The 18,199-nt window shown below is 37.8% G+C and overlaps 1 protein-coding gene across 5 annotated transcripts in view; it reads left to right on the forward strand.

Annotated features, from left to right (window-relative positions):
• PPM1B (protein phosphatase, Mg2+/Mn2+ dependent 1B) overlaps positions 1-10,915 on the forward strand; it is a 61,083-nt gene extending 50,168 nt beyond the window's left edge. For 2 of the 5 annotated variants that reach the window (XM_030235472.2, XM_030235473.2), the window contains 2 exons: positions 1,197-1,254; positions 9,037-10,915. In XM_030235472.2, the coding sequence (XP_030091332.1) occupies positions 1,197-1,254; positions 9,037-9,066 (88 nt within the window). In that variant the 3' untranslated portion in view covers positions 9,067-10,915. Of the gene's footprint in view, positions 1-1,196; positions 1,255-7,191; positions 8,438-9,036 lie in introns of those variants that run through there. The other 3 variants (XM_030235471.2, XM_030235474.2, XM_050972132.1) reach the window with 3 other exon arrangements.
• Positions 10,916-18,199: the final 7,284 nt, after the last annotated feature.

Consider the following 18,199-nt stretch of genomic DNA (forward strand, 5'->3'; position numbering starts at 1 on the left):
CTGTCCAGGCATTTTCTGTTACATTGGAGATGCCTTTGCTTTATGTAGTACAGACATTTAGTCAGAATTATGCCATTCCTATATCACTAAATGGAGAGAACCCTTTCCTATAGCATTGGCAAAAATATTCAGTTTCTTTTCTCTAGGAAGATCTTCCATCAATTCCAGTGGATCCCATACTGCCTCAAATATGCAGCCTTACCAGATTTCTTAAATATATTCAGAAGAAGCCTCATCAAACTTGTAGCATCCTCAGTATTCTGGGGCAGAAAGTTCTGTTGCACTGAGAGCCCTGTGTATTTGAGACATTTGCTGCTGTTTTGACATCTGATGCCCTTATGTTCTTTAGAAAAGTCAATAGCTGGTGCCCCTCATTCTGTAAGACACAATTTTTAGAGATCTTGGTCATTTCCAGACTTAAGAGTCTTAGTCTGCGTAGCAGTTCTTTTTTGTTGAAGCTGTCAATAACTTTGATCATATTTATTATAACTGTCTGAATGTTTGCCAGTTTTAACTTTGATTTGAAATGTGAGTACATAACCTTTTTTGCATCAGAAGTCCGTTTATATGATGGGTTTATTTTTTATGAAGTACTTTTTATGAAGTACTTATTTTGACTGCCTGTGAAGGTGAGGCCTTAAATGGCACTGCTACAAAAAAAAAGTCTGGCTAATAGCTTTGGTGTTTTAGTTTCTGCAGTGTGAATAGACAATAGAAAACACATCTCAGGGATTATATACTCTGCATATCACACTTTACAACCCATCTACAAAATTTTAACCTGCATATATGTAATAAAGGTGGGGGAAAACTGAACTGTCTTCAAGTTCCACATCCAGAAATAAGGAAAGAAAACTAGCAAACTTGAAGAATTTGTTCATAACAAGCAAAATATAGATTTAAATGTTACTCTTGACAAAATCTTAATATGCAGCTCTAAAAAGAGGTGGATCATGGAGAGGGTAAGGTAAGAAAATGGTTTTACTTTGCTCAGTCTTTACAAATCTTAACCAGTTGCTAGATCCCCAAATTCTTATTGAAAGTGAGTAAAGACACAGAGCGGGTTTCATCTTTTTAGAAGGGAGGTTAAAAGAAAAATACCTTAAGCACTTCAAAATGCATACTCTGATCAAACTTTTCTCAATGTTTTGAAATCCTTTGTTTTGCTTAATTTTTTAAAAAACTTCTCTTTTTAGGCGTAATATTATTGAAAATGTTTATACTAGGCTGAATCCACACAGAGACAATGAGGGGGTAAGTTCCCATTTTGCTTGATCTTTATTAATGTGAATATCAAAGTTGTCATACATTAAACAAAAGTGTTTGTCACTGGGACTAAAACAAAATACATATTGTAACATACCTCTAATTTTTACCTTGCTTTGGATGCATTTGATATAGAAGTTCTTCCTCTAAAAGACAGAAAACTGACACCCAGTTCTGAAAGATGTTTTCAGCATTTAAATGACTACCACTTTCTCAGTCAAACCTGTGAGGCAACAGTGCAGGGTTTTTCTAAGCTATGGTTTATAATTGTAAAAAATTAGTAGTCAGCAAATCCATTGCCTAACTAGCTTGTTATCTCTACTGTCCAGAAATGTAGTACAAGAGGGGCAAACACACTTCCTGTTGTCTTCTGTAAGAAGGCCTGGGTACACTGAATATAAAAGACTACAAAACTGATATTGACTATTTTCATAGCATTTACACTATCTTTTCTTGTCCCATCTCTACTGATCTAAGAAAAAGTAATTTTAGATTACTTCAGTTATGAGTTCTAAAATGGCTTACATTCTTCTTACCATTTCCTACGAAGCTGAATTTTAAATAGTATGTTGAAATCTGGTTTATTGTACCTGTAAACCTGATTATTAGGTAGCTCTTAGTATTAGTGTAAGTAATACCTGGTGTTTCTATCAATTGTGGTTAAATTTGTTTAAAAACTGCGGAAAACTGAAGAACTGATAAAAAACATCAGTGCTGGTACACGTTGTCATTTCCTGTGCAGTTTATGTGAACTGTTTTGTGGAAGTACCATTCCTATTCTAGTCAATCCTTTGTAATATTTTTTTTTTCTGAGAAGGCTACAAGGCCCTCAGTCAGGTAGTTATTACAGTAAATGGTGTTGCACTTGAAATACTTTGAAATTATCAATTGCACACCTTGAGATAGTAAATATGCAGTCTCACAATTGTTACTGTGTCTTTCCCATTGTCCTCTTTTCTTAACTGCCTAGATTTGATTTATTGTTTTCAGTCAGAAAGCTTGTGTGGGTGGAAGGGGCCACTATTCTGTTAGGGTACAAATGGAGAAGAAATCTTTTAACTTGTTAATTTTTTAGGATTTGTTCCTTTGTCTAGTTTGAAAGTCATAGGATATCCTTTTTTCATTTCACTTCCAAGAAATTGTGCAACAGTACTCCAAACCAAGATATGCAAAATTTTCCTCTTTTCAGCTTCTTTAGTCCTTCAGGAAACTCTGAACTTCTGTCAGCCTGCTACTACTTTAGCCAGAACTTCCCCTGCTTTTTGGGGAAAAGTTTCTGGTATATGTGGCTTCTTTAAAAATTAAATAAAAAATAAAACAGCATAGGTTTTACAAATTAATTGGTATTTTGAGAAAAAATCCTGAATGTTTGTCTAATGGTTACATTTTAGAAATGTTATATGCCATAGTTGCATTTATGATGCACCTGGTCTCAGTCTAGATTTACTTCCCAATAGCTGTGCAAGTTTGCTGTAAGTCCTAATATGTAGTACAGCATCTGTTTGTCTATTGGCTCCTTTCAGGAAATGTTTGTGCATCATCCATTTTAATTTAATAAAATGAGATAGCTAACCTAAATATGCATTTTGCTCATAAGAAAATATATCATTAACAGCTTTGACCTTTCTTGCCATTAAAATCCCAAGTAGCTGGTTTAGCTTTTAATTTGGTTTCTTTGAAAAGAGATTTGAACAATAGACTGCAGTCTGCTTCCTAAATTTTTCTTACATTGATATAGAAGTGCAAATCTCAGATATGTGTTTTAAATAGAGTGGTTTAAATTCTAGTTTGAGCTTGTGATAGCATGTCATTTGCCACCTTTGTTCTTTTCATCCTAAGTGGTACAGGCCCAGAGCAGTTTGAGAGGATAAACTCCCCCTTGGTGAAGGATAGAATTGCTGTTTGCATCTTCCCAGCAAGTTATCTTAATGTCCTTGAAGTGGATAAATCTGGTGTGCCTCATCTGAGACGATGAAAACATGACTTCCTTGCTGGTCTTACTCAGTCTCAGGTGTATGTGTGGTGATCTTGTAGCCTTCTGGATACTGTAGTGTCCAGAGATGTAAAGGGAAGGAAGCTGTTCAGTTATTCAACATCAGACTCTTCAGAATGTCTACACACAGTGATAGTGTTGCTACACATCTCACATTTAAGCAGGAAGCAAAGGCAGGAAGGAAACATACAGTATATCCCAGTGATGACATTGCCAGGTGAGATTGAAATCTGGCCAATGATGCTCCTGTTTAAACTAGTATGAGGCAAGAGCAGATGTTCATATGAAAAATTGTGTGCTAGAGACATGGATGCTGAGTCTGCAGAGCACAAAGGCACACTTGCACCTGAGCATCCTCCCGATGTGTGTGGTCAGCAGTGCACCCTTGTCTGCTGAGAGTGGGTGTTGTGCAGAACACTTCTGTTGCTGACTGGGAACTCTGCCTGTGGCAGTCATCTTCCATCTTAGGGTGGTATATAAGACTAGAGCAATTTCAGTCATGGCGAAATAGTAATGTTGTTAATTGCTAAAATATTAATGCAAATGACTAAAAAAAAAGCTCTCCAAACCACGCAAACAACAACCCAAACAGTCAGATGAACTTTTGCAATTGAGAGTGTGGCTTCCTTCTAAAGACTATACATTTTAGTGTCTAACAATTTTAAAATCTAACAATTTTAAAATAGTTACTGTGAGTTCATGTGAACTGGATCATAATAGCTTTGCAAGTTTGTTCTTAGTATATAATTTAAACCTTGGTTTTATCGGTTTCTAGGTTAGCTTTGTTTTACTCAGCACTGTAGATGTTTCAGGTAGTGTTGCACTTGGATTTTGTTTTTTGATTATCCAAACTAGTGATAGTAGATTTTTATTCTTCACACATGTGTTTTCTGAGGAACCTTAACATAGAGCCTAAGTAAGGAGATGTCATACAGAGCAAGAGTCTGAGAAAGAAAAGAATCCTTACTTACAGCAGTATCCAGAGATCACTAGTCTGACTTGAGGGTATAGCACTCCTAAGTTTTTTCTGCTAGGAATCTCAGCAGATTACAAGTATTTTATAAATCCAGGGCTGGAGAGAGCCCTGCACTGTGGTTGCAATGAACAGCTTTACCCTTGTTTGAACAGAGACTTCTGCTATAAATGTGGTGCCTTGTGCCTTTACAAATATGAGTGAAAGCACAGAAATGGATTATGTATTGGGGCCTGATGCTTTCAGATCTTTCAAGGGAATTTAAAAGAAGGTTTTCATAGCTAAATAATTGTTAGCACTGCAGTGTTACAATGCTACTGAAGAGTTGTTCTAAAGTACTACTCTTTCTCTCTGCTAAAGTACTACTGTTTCTCTGTGACTCTACTCCTACCATTTTAATTTTTTGATGTGTTCCTAAGACTAGGAGACTACTATCCAATTAGACTACTTCACTGTATGTATATATCCTTAAACACAAGAAAGATTGTTAAAATTGCAGTGGCTGTATTAATGGCTTCAGTGGCATTTGCTTAAAGCTGCCTTTGAGAATCTTAGTTGAAATCAATCATATTTCTCTCTTGTTTTTGCTAATAATACCCTCTGGCAGTTGGCTGAACCCAATCATGTGCCATTAAGGGCTGCTACACATAAAAAAATGTAAATGGACACAACTCTTACATCATTCTCACAACATTACAAATCCAGTCTTTAATGCATAGCAGCCCTTTTCATACACATAATTCAATAGCACAAAACTTGTGTAAAAATTGTGAATACTCATGTTGAAAATAGCTAGCACAAATTTATTCCTGACTTTATGGCCAGTAGCAGTTGAGTTGAATTGAAATGTGAAGGAAGGCAAATGCTACCTTGCACAATAACCATAGTTTTCAGGGACCTGTTCCAACCACACATCATTAGAGAGAAATCTCCGTCTATATGGCGTATAGTATATAAAAGAGGCAATTTCTGTCCTACTGTCTGTGGGGTTTCTTGTCTGTTAGCACTGAGGGACACAAGGGAAGCATGAAATAGCCTGCTGTGAAATAGGGTGCAAAGCCATGCAGGATGTGGGTTTGAATATCAAACGCTAACAGCATTGCTAATTCAACTCCTACCAGCATTTCAATTGCTTAGGAGCCTCAGGGCTGCTATTATATTGCTTATTGCTTTTACTCTTCAGTGTTGCATGGAGCAAAATTATTCACTTCAGTCTGCCAAAGGAATTTTTAAAGATCTCGGTATTGTGAAATGTGGAAATTTCAGGGTGTATGTGTGCTAATGTCAACCTCAGAGCAAAACTGCTGGAGTAGACGAAATATGGAATTTAAATGTTCCCTGAATTTTAAAAAACTGGAAGTCTTCAGCTATGTTACCCTGTTTAATATTAGCTAGGTATATACATAACTTAGGTTTTTTTCTTTGTCAAACCAAGAAACAGGATACATCTGTAGCCTCTTCTTAGTGCCCTGGGTTTTTGCTGACATTGTGCTTGTAAGGTGTTAAAGCAGTTCCATTTCATACACTAAAACTATCTCCTTTATCTTGCTTCTCCTCTCTGTGCTCTTGAAGACAAGAGTATTGAATTATTGAATATTCTCTTGAATATTTTCATATTTAAATGTGAAAATGCTAGTACATGGGAGTCAAAACATCTCAAACCAAGACCAGCAAACAGACTGTGAAAGTCTGTCTCTTATTTCCTGAACAAATTAAACTTAGAGGGATGCCATTATATGCAGTAATACTCCTTTTTGTGGTAAAATTGTCCCCATTTTAACTTGGACTGTGTTAATCAGTCTTGGGGCCTTTATTCCAGCAGCATTACATAGAGCATGCAGAATCTTACTGATCCCAAGGTATTTTCTCAATACTGCTATTAAGCTTGTAAATGAATGACAGCAGTACTTGTAGTTAGGAAGCTTTTGGATTACATGACAATAAAATGAGGTCAGCATGAAAACAAGGCAGACTGGATTGTCCTTCTAATGTCTTGAAAATCTGCCAGCTTCCAGAGATAGTTTCATTTGTCTAGATTGATAAGTTGCTAGATACTAATAATTTAAAATGTACTGTTCCCTTAAAGCAACAGTACTGCTTTAGCACTTGAAAATGAAAATACCTAGTATCAATGTCAAAGCATTTTAAGTCTGTCACCAAAAAGCACAATATTTTTTTCAACTGAAGGCTCATAACCAAGCAGGTCATTTGCTGAGGAGACTTCCATTCCTTAATCAGCACTCAATGATCAGATTTTGTACTGAAGGTTCTTAGGTTTGACATTAAATAACTGTTCTACCTGCTAATTTTTCCAGGCAATACACAATCTGCCCAAAGGTGTGTCTTATGTTGTTCAAATACCAGCATTCCCCATGCTCACGGGTAGCTGCTTGCTTTTCTGGTGGCTTCATGCATGCAAAAATCACAGAGTGTTCACTAAAACACTGAGCGTTTATTTTGATGTGATGCTTCAACTAAACTGCTGTCAGTAGAGTTAGCTATTCTCTGAGTTTTTCACAGAACTGTGCTGCTACTGGCTGTGCAGAAATTCACAATTAAATATATTGACCTGGTGGCTAAAGAAGCTTACATTTTCAAAATTTTACACTGATAAATGTCCAAAGTTGGGGGGGGGGGGGGTATCATCTCTATTTATCAAAGACATTTGAAATAAAGATGGAGTTAATTGGGAGGAGGTACTTTGACAGGCTTAAAATGAATTGAAATTATTAAAAATGCTGGTTCCATAGTTATCATTTCTTAAATTAGGTTGTTTAAAAGGATGAACATGAAATACATTGCTCTATGTTGCTAATAAGGTGTTTTACATTCAAATAGAGAGTTGCTTTCTCAGTTTGTAAAAAAGTTTGGGGTTTGGATTTTTTTTTTTTTTAAATATGGTTAGAAGAACTATTAGTTTAACTGCTGATCTTTTTGGGGTGTTGAATCTCAACCGAAGGAGCCCGGCGCGGCCGAGGAAGGCGGAACGCAGGGGAGGTTGGTGGAGGCGCTGAGGCAGATGCGGATTAATCATAGGGGCAACTACCGCCACCTGCTGGAGGAGATGCTGGCCGGGTACCGCCTGGCGCAGCTGCAGGGCCCGGGCCCGCCCGAGGACTCCGCGGCCGCCGAGCCGCGCCCGCCCCGCGCCGGCCCCGCTCCGGCCCCGGCCCCGCGCCCCGCCGCGGGCAGCGACCAGAGCGGCGAGCAGCACTCGTGACACCCGCAGCGAGCTAGCGCTGCGCTTCACCGCCGCGGCTTCCTCTGCTCAGATCGCTACCTGGGCCAATGCTGGCCTGCAAGACTGTTTGGCTTTACCGTAGTTACGTGTACAGATGGTTTATACAGAGCTCTTACTTCCTTACGAGTTCAACTACTGTGGGGTATTGCAGTTATTGCATCCTAAGTTGTGTAGCGAGATTTAACTTCCCGTTTGAGATTTTGATCTTCTTTTTTCAAATCCTGTGTCACCAACAACAGGAGTCTAACGTGATACGCAAAAAGGCATTTTAAAACTTTTTCTTTTGAGAACATTATTAAATAATAGTTTTGTTGGTATGTGTTTGCTCATTGTAATTTACATCTTAGTTGTATCTTTTGTGCAATTTAATTGAATTGTACAAATTATTCAGGTTTTTTGTTTTTTTTCCCCACCATCATTTACTGCATGTTTGTGTTTGGTTTGTATATAGTTTCTATTACAGCTAAATTACAAAAGCTGTTTTATTTTAGGTTGTCACTTATAAAATGTTTGATTTTTTTTTATTTTTTTTTTTTTTTTTTTAGTTTAGATTGTATCCAGTGTTCATCATAAATACTGATTTTCTAGACAATTATATTATTACTTCTCAGGTTGTTGCATAGCATATATCCAGAAATGAAAATGTACTTCAACTTAGTACCCAGTGTCAAGTTACAATAATTTGTGAACAAGTGAAAATAAAGAATATGCTGTGGAATAATATCTGTATGCATATTGACTCTTTTAAGTGAGTAATAAACTTAATTTGAAGTGTTATCACTCTGACATGACTTGAAACTTTTCATAGCTTCTGATGTGAGCTCACGTTGTTCATTAGTTTCTACAAAGCTTTGAGTGATTTTGGGTTTGGAGCGTTCATATTGCCCACTGTATTTGGGCAACATTTCTCACGTTTAAGCTAAACATCAGCCATATAAATGAATAAACTATTCTTCTAAAGCTTGTCTTCTGCCAAATCTTTTCCTGTCTCTTGGGGTACAGCACACACAGGTACATCCATTTGGGTAGGTCGATGATAATACTGGGACTGTGCAGTAGTGGTAGCTCATCTGCTAATAAGTGAAATCTGGAAGTCTTGTGTCAGTTGTCAGTTCATAACATAACACATGCACAAAAATATAATTGTTCAAAATAGGTACAAATTTCACTGTCTGAATGAAAATGACCCTGCAGGAATTTCTTTTGGACCAGAAATATCTGAGAAGCTGATTTCCATAGTATTTCGTAGAGCTTTTTTGGGGGTTTTTAGTCCACAGATGTAGTATGTATTGATAGTAGTGATTTAGTAAGTTAAATCTTGGGTTTGAGTCATTTTGCTATAAGAGCTTTACTGGATTCATGTTTTATAAAAGTAAATTCCTTCATGATGTTGACAAATAGGAAATATTTGTGTGTGGAAGTGGGCAGGTATGGAAAACAAGGAAAATGTTTTCTGTCTTACGCTAGTATTCTTCTTAATTATGCCACTGAAATCCAAAGTGCAACAAAATGTTTTCATTTGTATTGGTGAGTAGTAATGTTTCTCCTCTTCTTTTCCTGTAGGGTTCTGGAGATCTAGAAGATCCGTGGTAGCCTTACAAATCTGCTAAAATGCTTTTGATTCTGAAAGGGGGAAAAAAACTTTTAAATCTGATTTCTTCAATACAAGGGAAAATTTCTGGTGGATTTCCAACATTTTGTGAAATGGGCAGAAAGATAATAGAATTTTCCATCATTTGTTCATTTTTGTGTTTTCTGATATTGCCACTCTTAGCATTGCCTGTACTACAGTATTTTTACCAGCCTCAGGCATACTGATTACATCTGTAATGAACTTTGGCCCTAAAAAAGAAGGAAGGAAGGAATATTCTCTCAGCAGATCGGTGTGTGTACCTGAGGTGCACGGGATTGTAGGCGTACTCTGAAGATACACTGTGGCTAAATGAAACATGCAACACACAAGCTTGAGTGAGAGAGTACAAGTAATTGTTTGAGACGTTTCTTATTTCACTTTACCAAGTTGGAAGGCTTTGCAGCTCTGTGGCTTGGAAGTCATTTCAATTGGGCAATACGCTATCAGATGTGTATTTTTTTGTTTGTTTTTAAATTTTCCAGTTTTACCTGTATTACCAGACCGTTAGGTTTCCCTGCGGTGTCCAAATTGTGATACGTTGCCTACTGCTTGCTTGAAGATAAGTGTATTATTTGGCAATAATATATGAAGATTCTAGGCATCTAAAACCAGTAAGAATTTTACGCATGTGTACAACACACCCTTCAACTCTTGCTAGAGAAAATCTTTTGGAAAAAAACCAAACTGGTGAATTTATAGTTAGTAGTGACTTGCTTTGACATCTCTCACAGCTGCAGGTTTTTTTAAAAATGCTGAAAATTTGCCTTTATTATAATGTAAATTGTGATTATTTTTTTGTTCTATATGTGGTTTTCTATAGTTTTTTGATTTTTTTTTTTCAGCTTAAGATACAGACAGAAGTCTTGTGTAATATGGGTATAATTTTTAATTGTTTGCATTATTTTCGAAGTTCAAAATTATCACTTTGAGATTACTATAAATACACTTAAAATTATCTATTTTAAATTAAGAAAATATTAGAGATATTTTCATGGGTTCAATGACCTTTCATTTTATAAGCAATGGGCATGGTACAGAGTGGCTGTCATGTAAGGTACTTGAAGATTCTTAGTTTAATTCTATTTTTGCAATAACCTTGACTTTTTTTCTGACTTCTTTGAGTTGTGCATGTAATGAGTCCAGTAAATGCTGAAAATGGGGAAGAGTAAAGTATTTATCTAAAATAAAAGCTATTGGGGAGGGGAAACAATGAATGTATCCATCTGTACATGATTTACATGCTGTGGATGCCTTGTAAACATTTTCCTATTTGTTTAAACTGTGTTTCAGCGAGGATGTAATTGCCCTTGTGTGTAGTTTTAAGCTAATGACAGTCATCAACTGGTTTTGTGTGAAATTAAATTCATGGTATTTTCTGTAACTTTATCCCCATGGTGAGTCTGTAAAAACCACACGCTCTTTCATACTGGTGCCGAAGGCCAGCTTTTCCAGTCATTTTGATTCACTGTGTACCTGATTTTTTTTTTTCTTTTTTTTTTTTCTTTTTTTTTTTTTTTTTGTCTAGAGAGGATTATTGCCACAGTATATTTTATTTATTCATTAGATTTTAGCTTTGTAAGTTAAAGTGTTTTAAATGATGATGTTAACAGGTATTTGTCCCTTTACTGGTTTTTTTGGGGTTGTTAAAAGATAGGGAATGAAGAATGCAAAATGGTTTATTGTTCAGACTGTCCGCTCTGGTCCAACCCTGTACTGATAGTACCTTCCCAGTATGATATTGTGATGTTTCATACAATACAGTGAACATAACCAACTTGTTATCTTCAATAAAGGATTGCTAAAACAGTGTGACATGCTTTCTATTTTCTTGGGAAGGACTTACTAAGAGGATGCAAGTGTTCCAAATGAAAAGAAAACCCAGTAAGATTCATGAGATCCCTTAGATGATGGATTTCTGGTTGTTCTGTAGCAGATGTGCCCCTTCGTCCCAGAAAAGCATAAGTCTCAAAGTGGGTTTCTCTGTGGGAGTAAGGAAAGGGCAAACAACATTTAGTGTCCTAGGGCAAATCCACATCCCAAGTTTAGCTGGAGTCTTAGTCCAGCTGTGGGAGAGTATTCATTTAAAGACTAAAAATTCAGATTAAACTAGACTTTTTGGTCAACTCATTTCTTGAAGTTTCTTAAAGATCTGAGCTTCAATCTACGACATTTCACTGTTGCACAGTTTTGAATAGAAATTTCTCGGATGTTAATGCTTTAATCTTAGAACTTTAACAGATTTTTTTTTTAACTTTTACAGATTTTTTTTTTCCAACTTACTAATATAGTTTTTTAGCTGAAAGAGGGAATGGAATCCTCCATGATGTTGATACTGCAGGGTAATAACCTGCCTGAATAGTTAGTGTTACTGTAGAATGGACATCTTTACAAACAACCTGAAGATTTTTGAGTCTATACATCTGTAACTTCTTTCAACTTTCTTGTTGGATTTGCTTGTACAGCATAACCCCTGCATGCTTTCTTCATGAGCTACAATTTCAATGCCTTGTTCCACTGGTAAGAGTTCTGGTATTCCATGGGCTCCAGTCCCATGAACACTTCTTTGTGTAAATTTTTTACATTAAGTGGATAATCTCCCTCAAGTACGAGGGTTTATGCTTCCTTGTATCAAAGTGCAGCATATACACAGGTTTTTCAGAGAGAAGGGTAATGGCTTGCACAGCTACATCAAAATGTAAATCAAGACAGCTTTTCCCCCACCTAAATTATCACTACTTGCCATTCATGCATCCACTTGGTTATGAATTCTAGTCGTGTTTTTAGTTTAATCTAAATACTATGTTGATTTCAGCAGCTTGGGAAAAAGTGCTTGTTGACTTTGTATTCTTAGTGTGAGAAATCTGAATGAATGATAAAATTCATTCAGCATTTTAAAACTACATTGTCTTAATTTTGTTGCCACCTGGTAACTAACACAAAGATAGTTATGTAGAATACTGAGAGTGTACTGAGAGTGGAAAGTACCTCTTCACCCTTTGTGTTGTATCAAATTCAGCTTGATTTCATTTTTATGACCTCCTGTAACAGAGGCAAAGTAGTCCATGTCAGTTCTCAAATCTGCTCTCTGAGCAGAATAAAGATCTGTTTTAACTGCTCCTAATTAACATCTTAAAAGGAATAGGGGGTAATGAAGTAGATGCAAATGTAAATGCTATCACTCTGACCTCAGAAGTCTCATATTAGGGGTTAACTACAATGACAATCTCCTCTTAATAGGCTGGATCTTCATGTGATTATTCGAGCCTGCATGCAAACCTTTGCAAGACTTGGCCAAAATATCCATATTTTTCATGGCCCTGAATGCGAATCTGATGCTAATTTTGCTGTTTGGGTGATTTAAAACAAAACAAACCAAAACACAAAAGCAACAACAAAAAAATCCAAAATCACAAAACCGAATAAATTGTTGATTCTTTTAGCACATCAGAGGCTGGCTATTAGTGGTTAAGTCCTTTCTTGGTATCATGTGTAAACTGGAGTTCAGTCAGCCACTTCATCTCTGAACTTTTGTGTCAGCCATAATCACTAGCTTAAATCTTAAGTAGTAAAATTAGCCCCAGAAAACCAGTCATTTTTCTTTGGCACTTTGAGGGGAAATAAAAAAACAATAGGAGCTCCAGATTAGTTACAGCATTGAACCAAACTGTAGTAGGCAACTTTTACCTCTGGAAGATGAAGAAGCTAAAAGCAGTTCTGCCTATCATTAGGTATAGGCCTATAATGGCAAAAAAAAAAAAAAAAAAGGCCACAATGCTCAGCAGTTTTTAATTATCAGCTAATTTGCAGTTTGTTGGCTTGAGGGTTGTCTGAAGGCTTGTTGCTTTTGGCTCTTTGTAGTTCTTTTTTAGCTCTAAACTGGAAATGAAGTTGGAGGGAGCTTCACTGGTGCAGGTAAGCAACTCCATGGGATACTCCAAGAAATGAAGGCAATTTGACAAAACCACAAGAAAGAACCCAAAGTCACTGAATTTTTGCAATCTAATCCAGGTAAGTATGCAATTTATGCAGCTGAGGCTCCATCTCTCATATCTTTGTAACCTGTTTTCTCTCATATCTCTGTAACCTGTGTGCCATCTGAACTTGTCCTGTCTATGTTTGTTTGGGCTGTTGCTGTCTACCTGACTTAGTTCTGCTTGCTTTGTGCTGTTTCATGTTGGTACCTGGCTGTTTCTCTGTTGATCAAAACATGAGCAGCTTTTGCATTTTAGCATGCCTGTGCCTCCTGTTGGTGTTCAGCTCACTGTTGGTGCTCATCTCTCATTTCCTTCATTCACTCTGTCACTTCACCAGTGCTGCTGGTCTTTGTATGTCTCAAAGGTCATGTTCTCTCAAAGATTTCACATTTCTGTCTTCAAAAATCGTAAAAGTTCTCCGGTGCTGAGATGTCTGGATTTAAAGACTGACTGGGATTACTGAGATCTTCCTTCTGATTCTTGGCCTTCCTTTTTTCCTTATTTGTCTATGTGCAGCTTGACTGGGAATTTTCAGAGAAAAATCCTTGCTCTGCTGATCAGTGATTGCCGTGCTTAATGGCTGAATCCTCAACTAATGATTGCATCAGCACTTGCTTTCAAACCTAACAAAGACTGATAAGGGTTCAGGTCATGAGGATGGGCTGATAGGAGAAAAAAAATGGACCTTTTCTGTCACTTGGGTAATCTTTCTCTGAAAGCAGTTCTCCTTCCCAGTAAAGGATGAAAAACACTGTAGTAGGAATGAATACACATGCTAAAGACTTGTGGCAACTAATTCAAACAGTCTGGTTGGATATAATTTTTCCTGTTGTGTCAAGTCTGCTTCAGAAATAACTGACTCTGCTTTTCTGCTTTCTCAGACTTGTGGAATGGAAGGTGAGTGTTGGTCAAGTTTGGTCTATGGTGCAGTAGAGTTTAGTGCTGTAAGAACCTTGCCCTTGACCTTTAAAAAGCTGTAATGAAATTCATGAGACTCCTGATGGGGGGTGGGGGGGTGTCTCATGAATGACAATGTTGGAAGTTTCTCCGATCTTTAAATGCAGAAATACTGATTTTTCTGGCCTTTTTCAGGTGGCTTTTGGAATATGTTTGGTAGATATGGGATATTTTGGAACAAATATTGTTCAGAGAGCTTACATGCAAGGTTCTGTCAGAAAATGACCAAATGTGTTCCTCCTTTATCATTTTGAAAGAGTTGCAAAGCTTAAGTGAAAGAAATTGGGCAGAAATTCATAGAATGAAAATTCTCTCTTGTGAGATAAAACCTTACTCTTGGAAGTTAGCATCCAGGACTTACAAAGAGAACCTAAAAATATTTGTGTATGTTACATTCCTTGCAAGACTTACATTTTCTCAAAAAATCCCTGAATTGTCTTTTTTAAGAATGTGCAAAAAGAGAAACTGTGGTGAAAATGCACCATTCTATATTGATGTGTTTTAGCTGCTTCTTTGGGGAGTGAACATGTAGATTAGGAAATATTGTACAGTTAGAAGTTAGTTGGGAACTTTGAAGTAAATGCATTTTAACTTCAAAGTAAATGCATTTTAACTTCAAAGTAAAATACATACTGAAATTGCATTAATGAAGAGATATTTCCTGTTATTTTTGTAAGGAAGCTTCTTAGCAGCATTCCCATCAAATTAATGCTATGAATATTGGTTTTATTTTGTTTGGCAGGTTACTCAGATGCAAAATGGAGGATGCCTGCCTAATCTTCAAATGATTTAGATCATTTTACTTGTTGTTAGTAGGGGAAACTGGATGATGTGAAGGTTTTTTTTTTAATCCTCTATCCAGTGGTCATCTTCATAAATGTATCTAATTTTAATGGTACCAGAAGGATTTTGGCCTGGGTATGTAAAACAGATATGTTTGCCTAGTGTATTTTAAATAATAATATTTCAACACTGGGAGCAGAAAATGTATGAAATGAAACCAAAATTTTTTTCCAGCTCTAATAAATCTGCATTTACTTTGGAAGGAGATAGTTTTTGGAAATACACTGCCAACCCAAACAGTGTCAAGGTGTTTGGAAGTGTAGTGCTTTACAAAAACTTCTCAGTCTTTTAGTACTTTTTACATCATGCTGCCTGTGAAGTTTTAAAATGGTGAAATATATTTTACATTCATCTCTTCATTCTTACTTGTCCTTACCTTAAAAATATGTAGGAAGTTCCATGCTGCTGCTTCAGAGATTACAGTTACTGCATTAAACTTCACATTCAATAATTATAAAACCCAGAGGTCCAAGCATGGGAGTAGTTGATTGCAGCAACTTCTTTACAAGCTGTTACCGTATTTCAAGTGCTATTCCTGTGAACTAAAAAACAAAAAAAATACCCAGCAAAACCCAACAAAGTTATAGCTTTAAGATGTGACTTCTCATATGATCTTAGTAGCCCCTATGCTTTGAACTGCATTAAATAGAAAGATTTTGTATGAAATGAAGGGAAAGGAGAAAATTATGTACCAAATGGGTGTTGTGTTATCACTGACTTGAAGATGTTGTACAGCTGTCTTCCAGTTCAGCCTGTAGTACTCAATCATTTGAAAGATCTGTCTTTGAAATGCAAGCAGGGCATCCACTCAGTATAAAACCAGTTTGCACTGCTCCCCTGTGATTGGTACAACAGACTCCCAAAGAGCATAGCAGAGCTAGCAGCATGAGAGCTGAGAGAGACTGCCTCAAATATATGTGGAATGAAGAGCAGAAATGTACTTGAATTATTCTTGGAGGGGGGATTGGGTGTGTGTGATACCAAATTGCTTCTCTGTTAGAGTGGAGAGAATGGAGTGGGCATTTAAATGCACAATGTGAGTGCTTGCAGGATGTGGGATTGTTTGTCTCTGGTTCACCAGCATACACAAGTGAGGTGCTAGAGCTATTTTGTGCAGATAAGCAGTGTGAGATCTGGCACTGAAGAGCCCACACAGTTCCATGGACTCATGAAGTTCAAAATGGAAAGGCTGGTATTTGCTGCAGGTGATGCTTTCTTCACCTTGCACCAAGCAGTGCTTTCATCCATGTGGCTGGATCCTTGAATGCCAGACAGTTCCAAAACCTTGTTTTGGGCAGTTTATGAGGGTAGTACTTGGAGTTTTAGCAGTTCTTGTAACTTACAGGAAGTAAAGATTGTCTTCATTCTGTTGTTGTACATTCAGGTGAACAGTAAGTGAAGGGGAAGTTCAGCTACCTGTGTCCACATTGAATAGTGTATCTGGAAAATACTTCTTGCAGTTGTGGAATGTTTTTTTGATACAGAGATCTGGTTTGTGCTGGTCAGAGAGCCCCTTCCCTGAGTCTAGACCCTTGCATGTGCCAGCTGTTGCTGCACAGCATACTAGGTCCTGAATGGAAGAATAGGATTTTTGTTGGCTTGGGGCTTTTTTACAGAATGTGTGCTTTCAGTTCTTTGGTTTCACTTCCAGTGCTCACACTGATTTTGACACCCATTACTGCTGCTGGACTGTGAACGGTGATGTGGAGTCCATGGACTGTTGGTTAGGAGCAACCATTGTAAGAACCTTGGGATGCAATTCAGTGCTGGAGAGTGAAGCTTTCTGTACAGACTGGAAATTTTTGATATGAACTGAGCTCTTCCAGGAGGAAATTATTTCACAGGAGCACAACCTGAGTACATTTCATCGTGGAATACCTGCCACTGATTTGATACATGTGAAAAAGCAAATTATTTGCAGGAAGGCTTGTCTTGATGCAGTGAGAGAGACAAAGGAAAAGGAGTAAATTTATATGGAGTACCATATATGTCTGTGATACTGTGTGAGTAATCCCTGCAGGTGGGGAAGCTGAGGCAGTGTGAAAAGCTGTACATCTTGAATAGTATGGCAGTAGGTGTGCTCATGTAGTGACAGCTGTGCCTGACAGCCCCTTCCAATAAATCCTTCATTCTTCCACAAGAAGAAGTGCTCTGTGCTCAGCAGACCAAAAGCTACTCCTCAGATTCCTGTGCAGTGGATTTCAGTTTTTCTCAGAGATAGGCCCTGGCAAAGGCAGGTGCAGCTTGTGGGTGCTATCTTTTTGGTAACCCAAAGGATGGATGTGGTGGTGATGTAGTGCAATGCCATTTTAGTTTTTTGAGCTTCTCCTTGGCTTCCTGTTGGGCTGCCTGGCTGTGCTGTCTGTATTGCAGATCTCCCACTTCAGGGGTGTTTCAGTAACACAAGGTCCCTCTTGAGTTACAGCCATCCAAACTTCAACAGTCTGCCATGATTTAATACCATGCTGAACCTCTCCAGCTCGTACAAGGGGAAGAGCAAGGTCTGGGTCTCTTGCTGTGAGAGGTTTTGAGGAATAGGTTGGGAAAGAAAGTCCTTTGGAAGTTGTCATCCTCTAGGATGGAAATGGGGCAGATGAATGTCATAAAGGGAAGAGTGTAAATTGAAATGAACACAGTTAATATGAGTGAGCTTCCTTCTGGAGAGGCAACAAACCTTGAGTTTATTTTTCTGTGGGTTGTATGTAGTGTTTGACCCTCTGGGGGGGGGAAGCATCCAGGAGTCAGTGCTGTGTGCTCTTGTTCTTGCAGCTATGATAACAGCAGGGATTGGTGGATAATTGTTTCATTAAAAATAGTGGGAGAGGCCAGCCTTGCAGATCAGCCATGGGGGGCAGGGGCTGGGTGCCTCCCTCCCCTAAACCTACCCCTGAAATGTCCCATGAGCCAAGCAGTAGCTAATTACAGTGTTTTTAATGACATGAACCTTTAATCACATTGTCCATTGACTAAGAGCATTAAAAAAGCAACAAAACCCCCACCAAACCCTGTCACAGGTGTCCTGTAACATTATGTTTTGACACTCCCAGGACTTCAAGCTGATGGCAGAAACTTCAGACATGCTCATGGTGAAAGATTCTGTGTCAGCAACTTTTTCCCCTAGACCTTCTCTCTCTTGACAGCTGCCCTCCAGGTCAAGGGAGGATTTTCTTAGTGCTGAGTGAAAGGTAGCTTTAAAGGTCAGATTATCCATCAGTCTTGTGGGAGGTGCTGAGGTAAAGCTGCTGCTGAGGTGTCTGCCTTTTTTACATACCTGTAAATCTGGCCCTGATTCTGTAAATAATGAGGTTATATTTAAAGT

This window comes from Serinus canaria, chromosome 3, assembly GCF_022539315.1.
Source record: "Serinus canaria isolate serCan28SL12 chromosome 3, serCan2020, whole genome shotgun sequence".
In the NCBI taxonomy this organism is placed as follows: Eukaryota; Metazoa; Chordata; class Aves; order Passeriformes; family Fringillidae; genus Serinus; species Serinus canaria.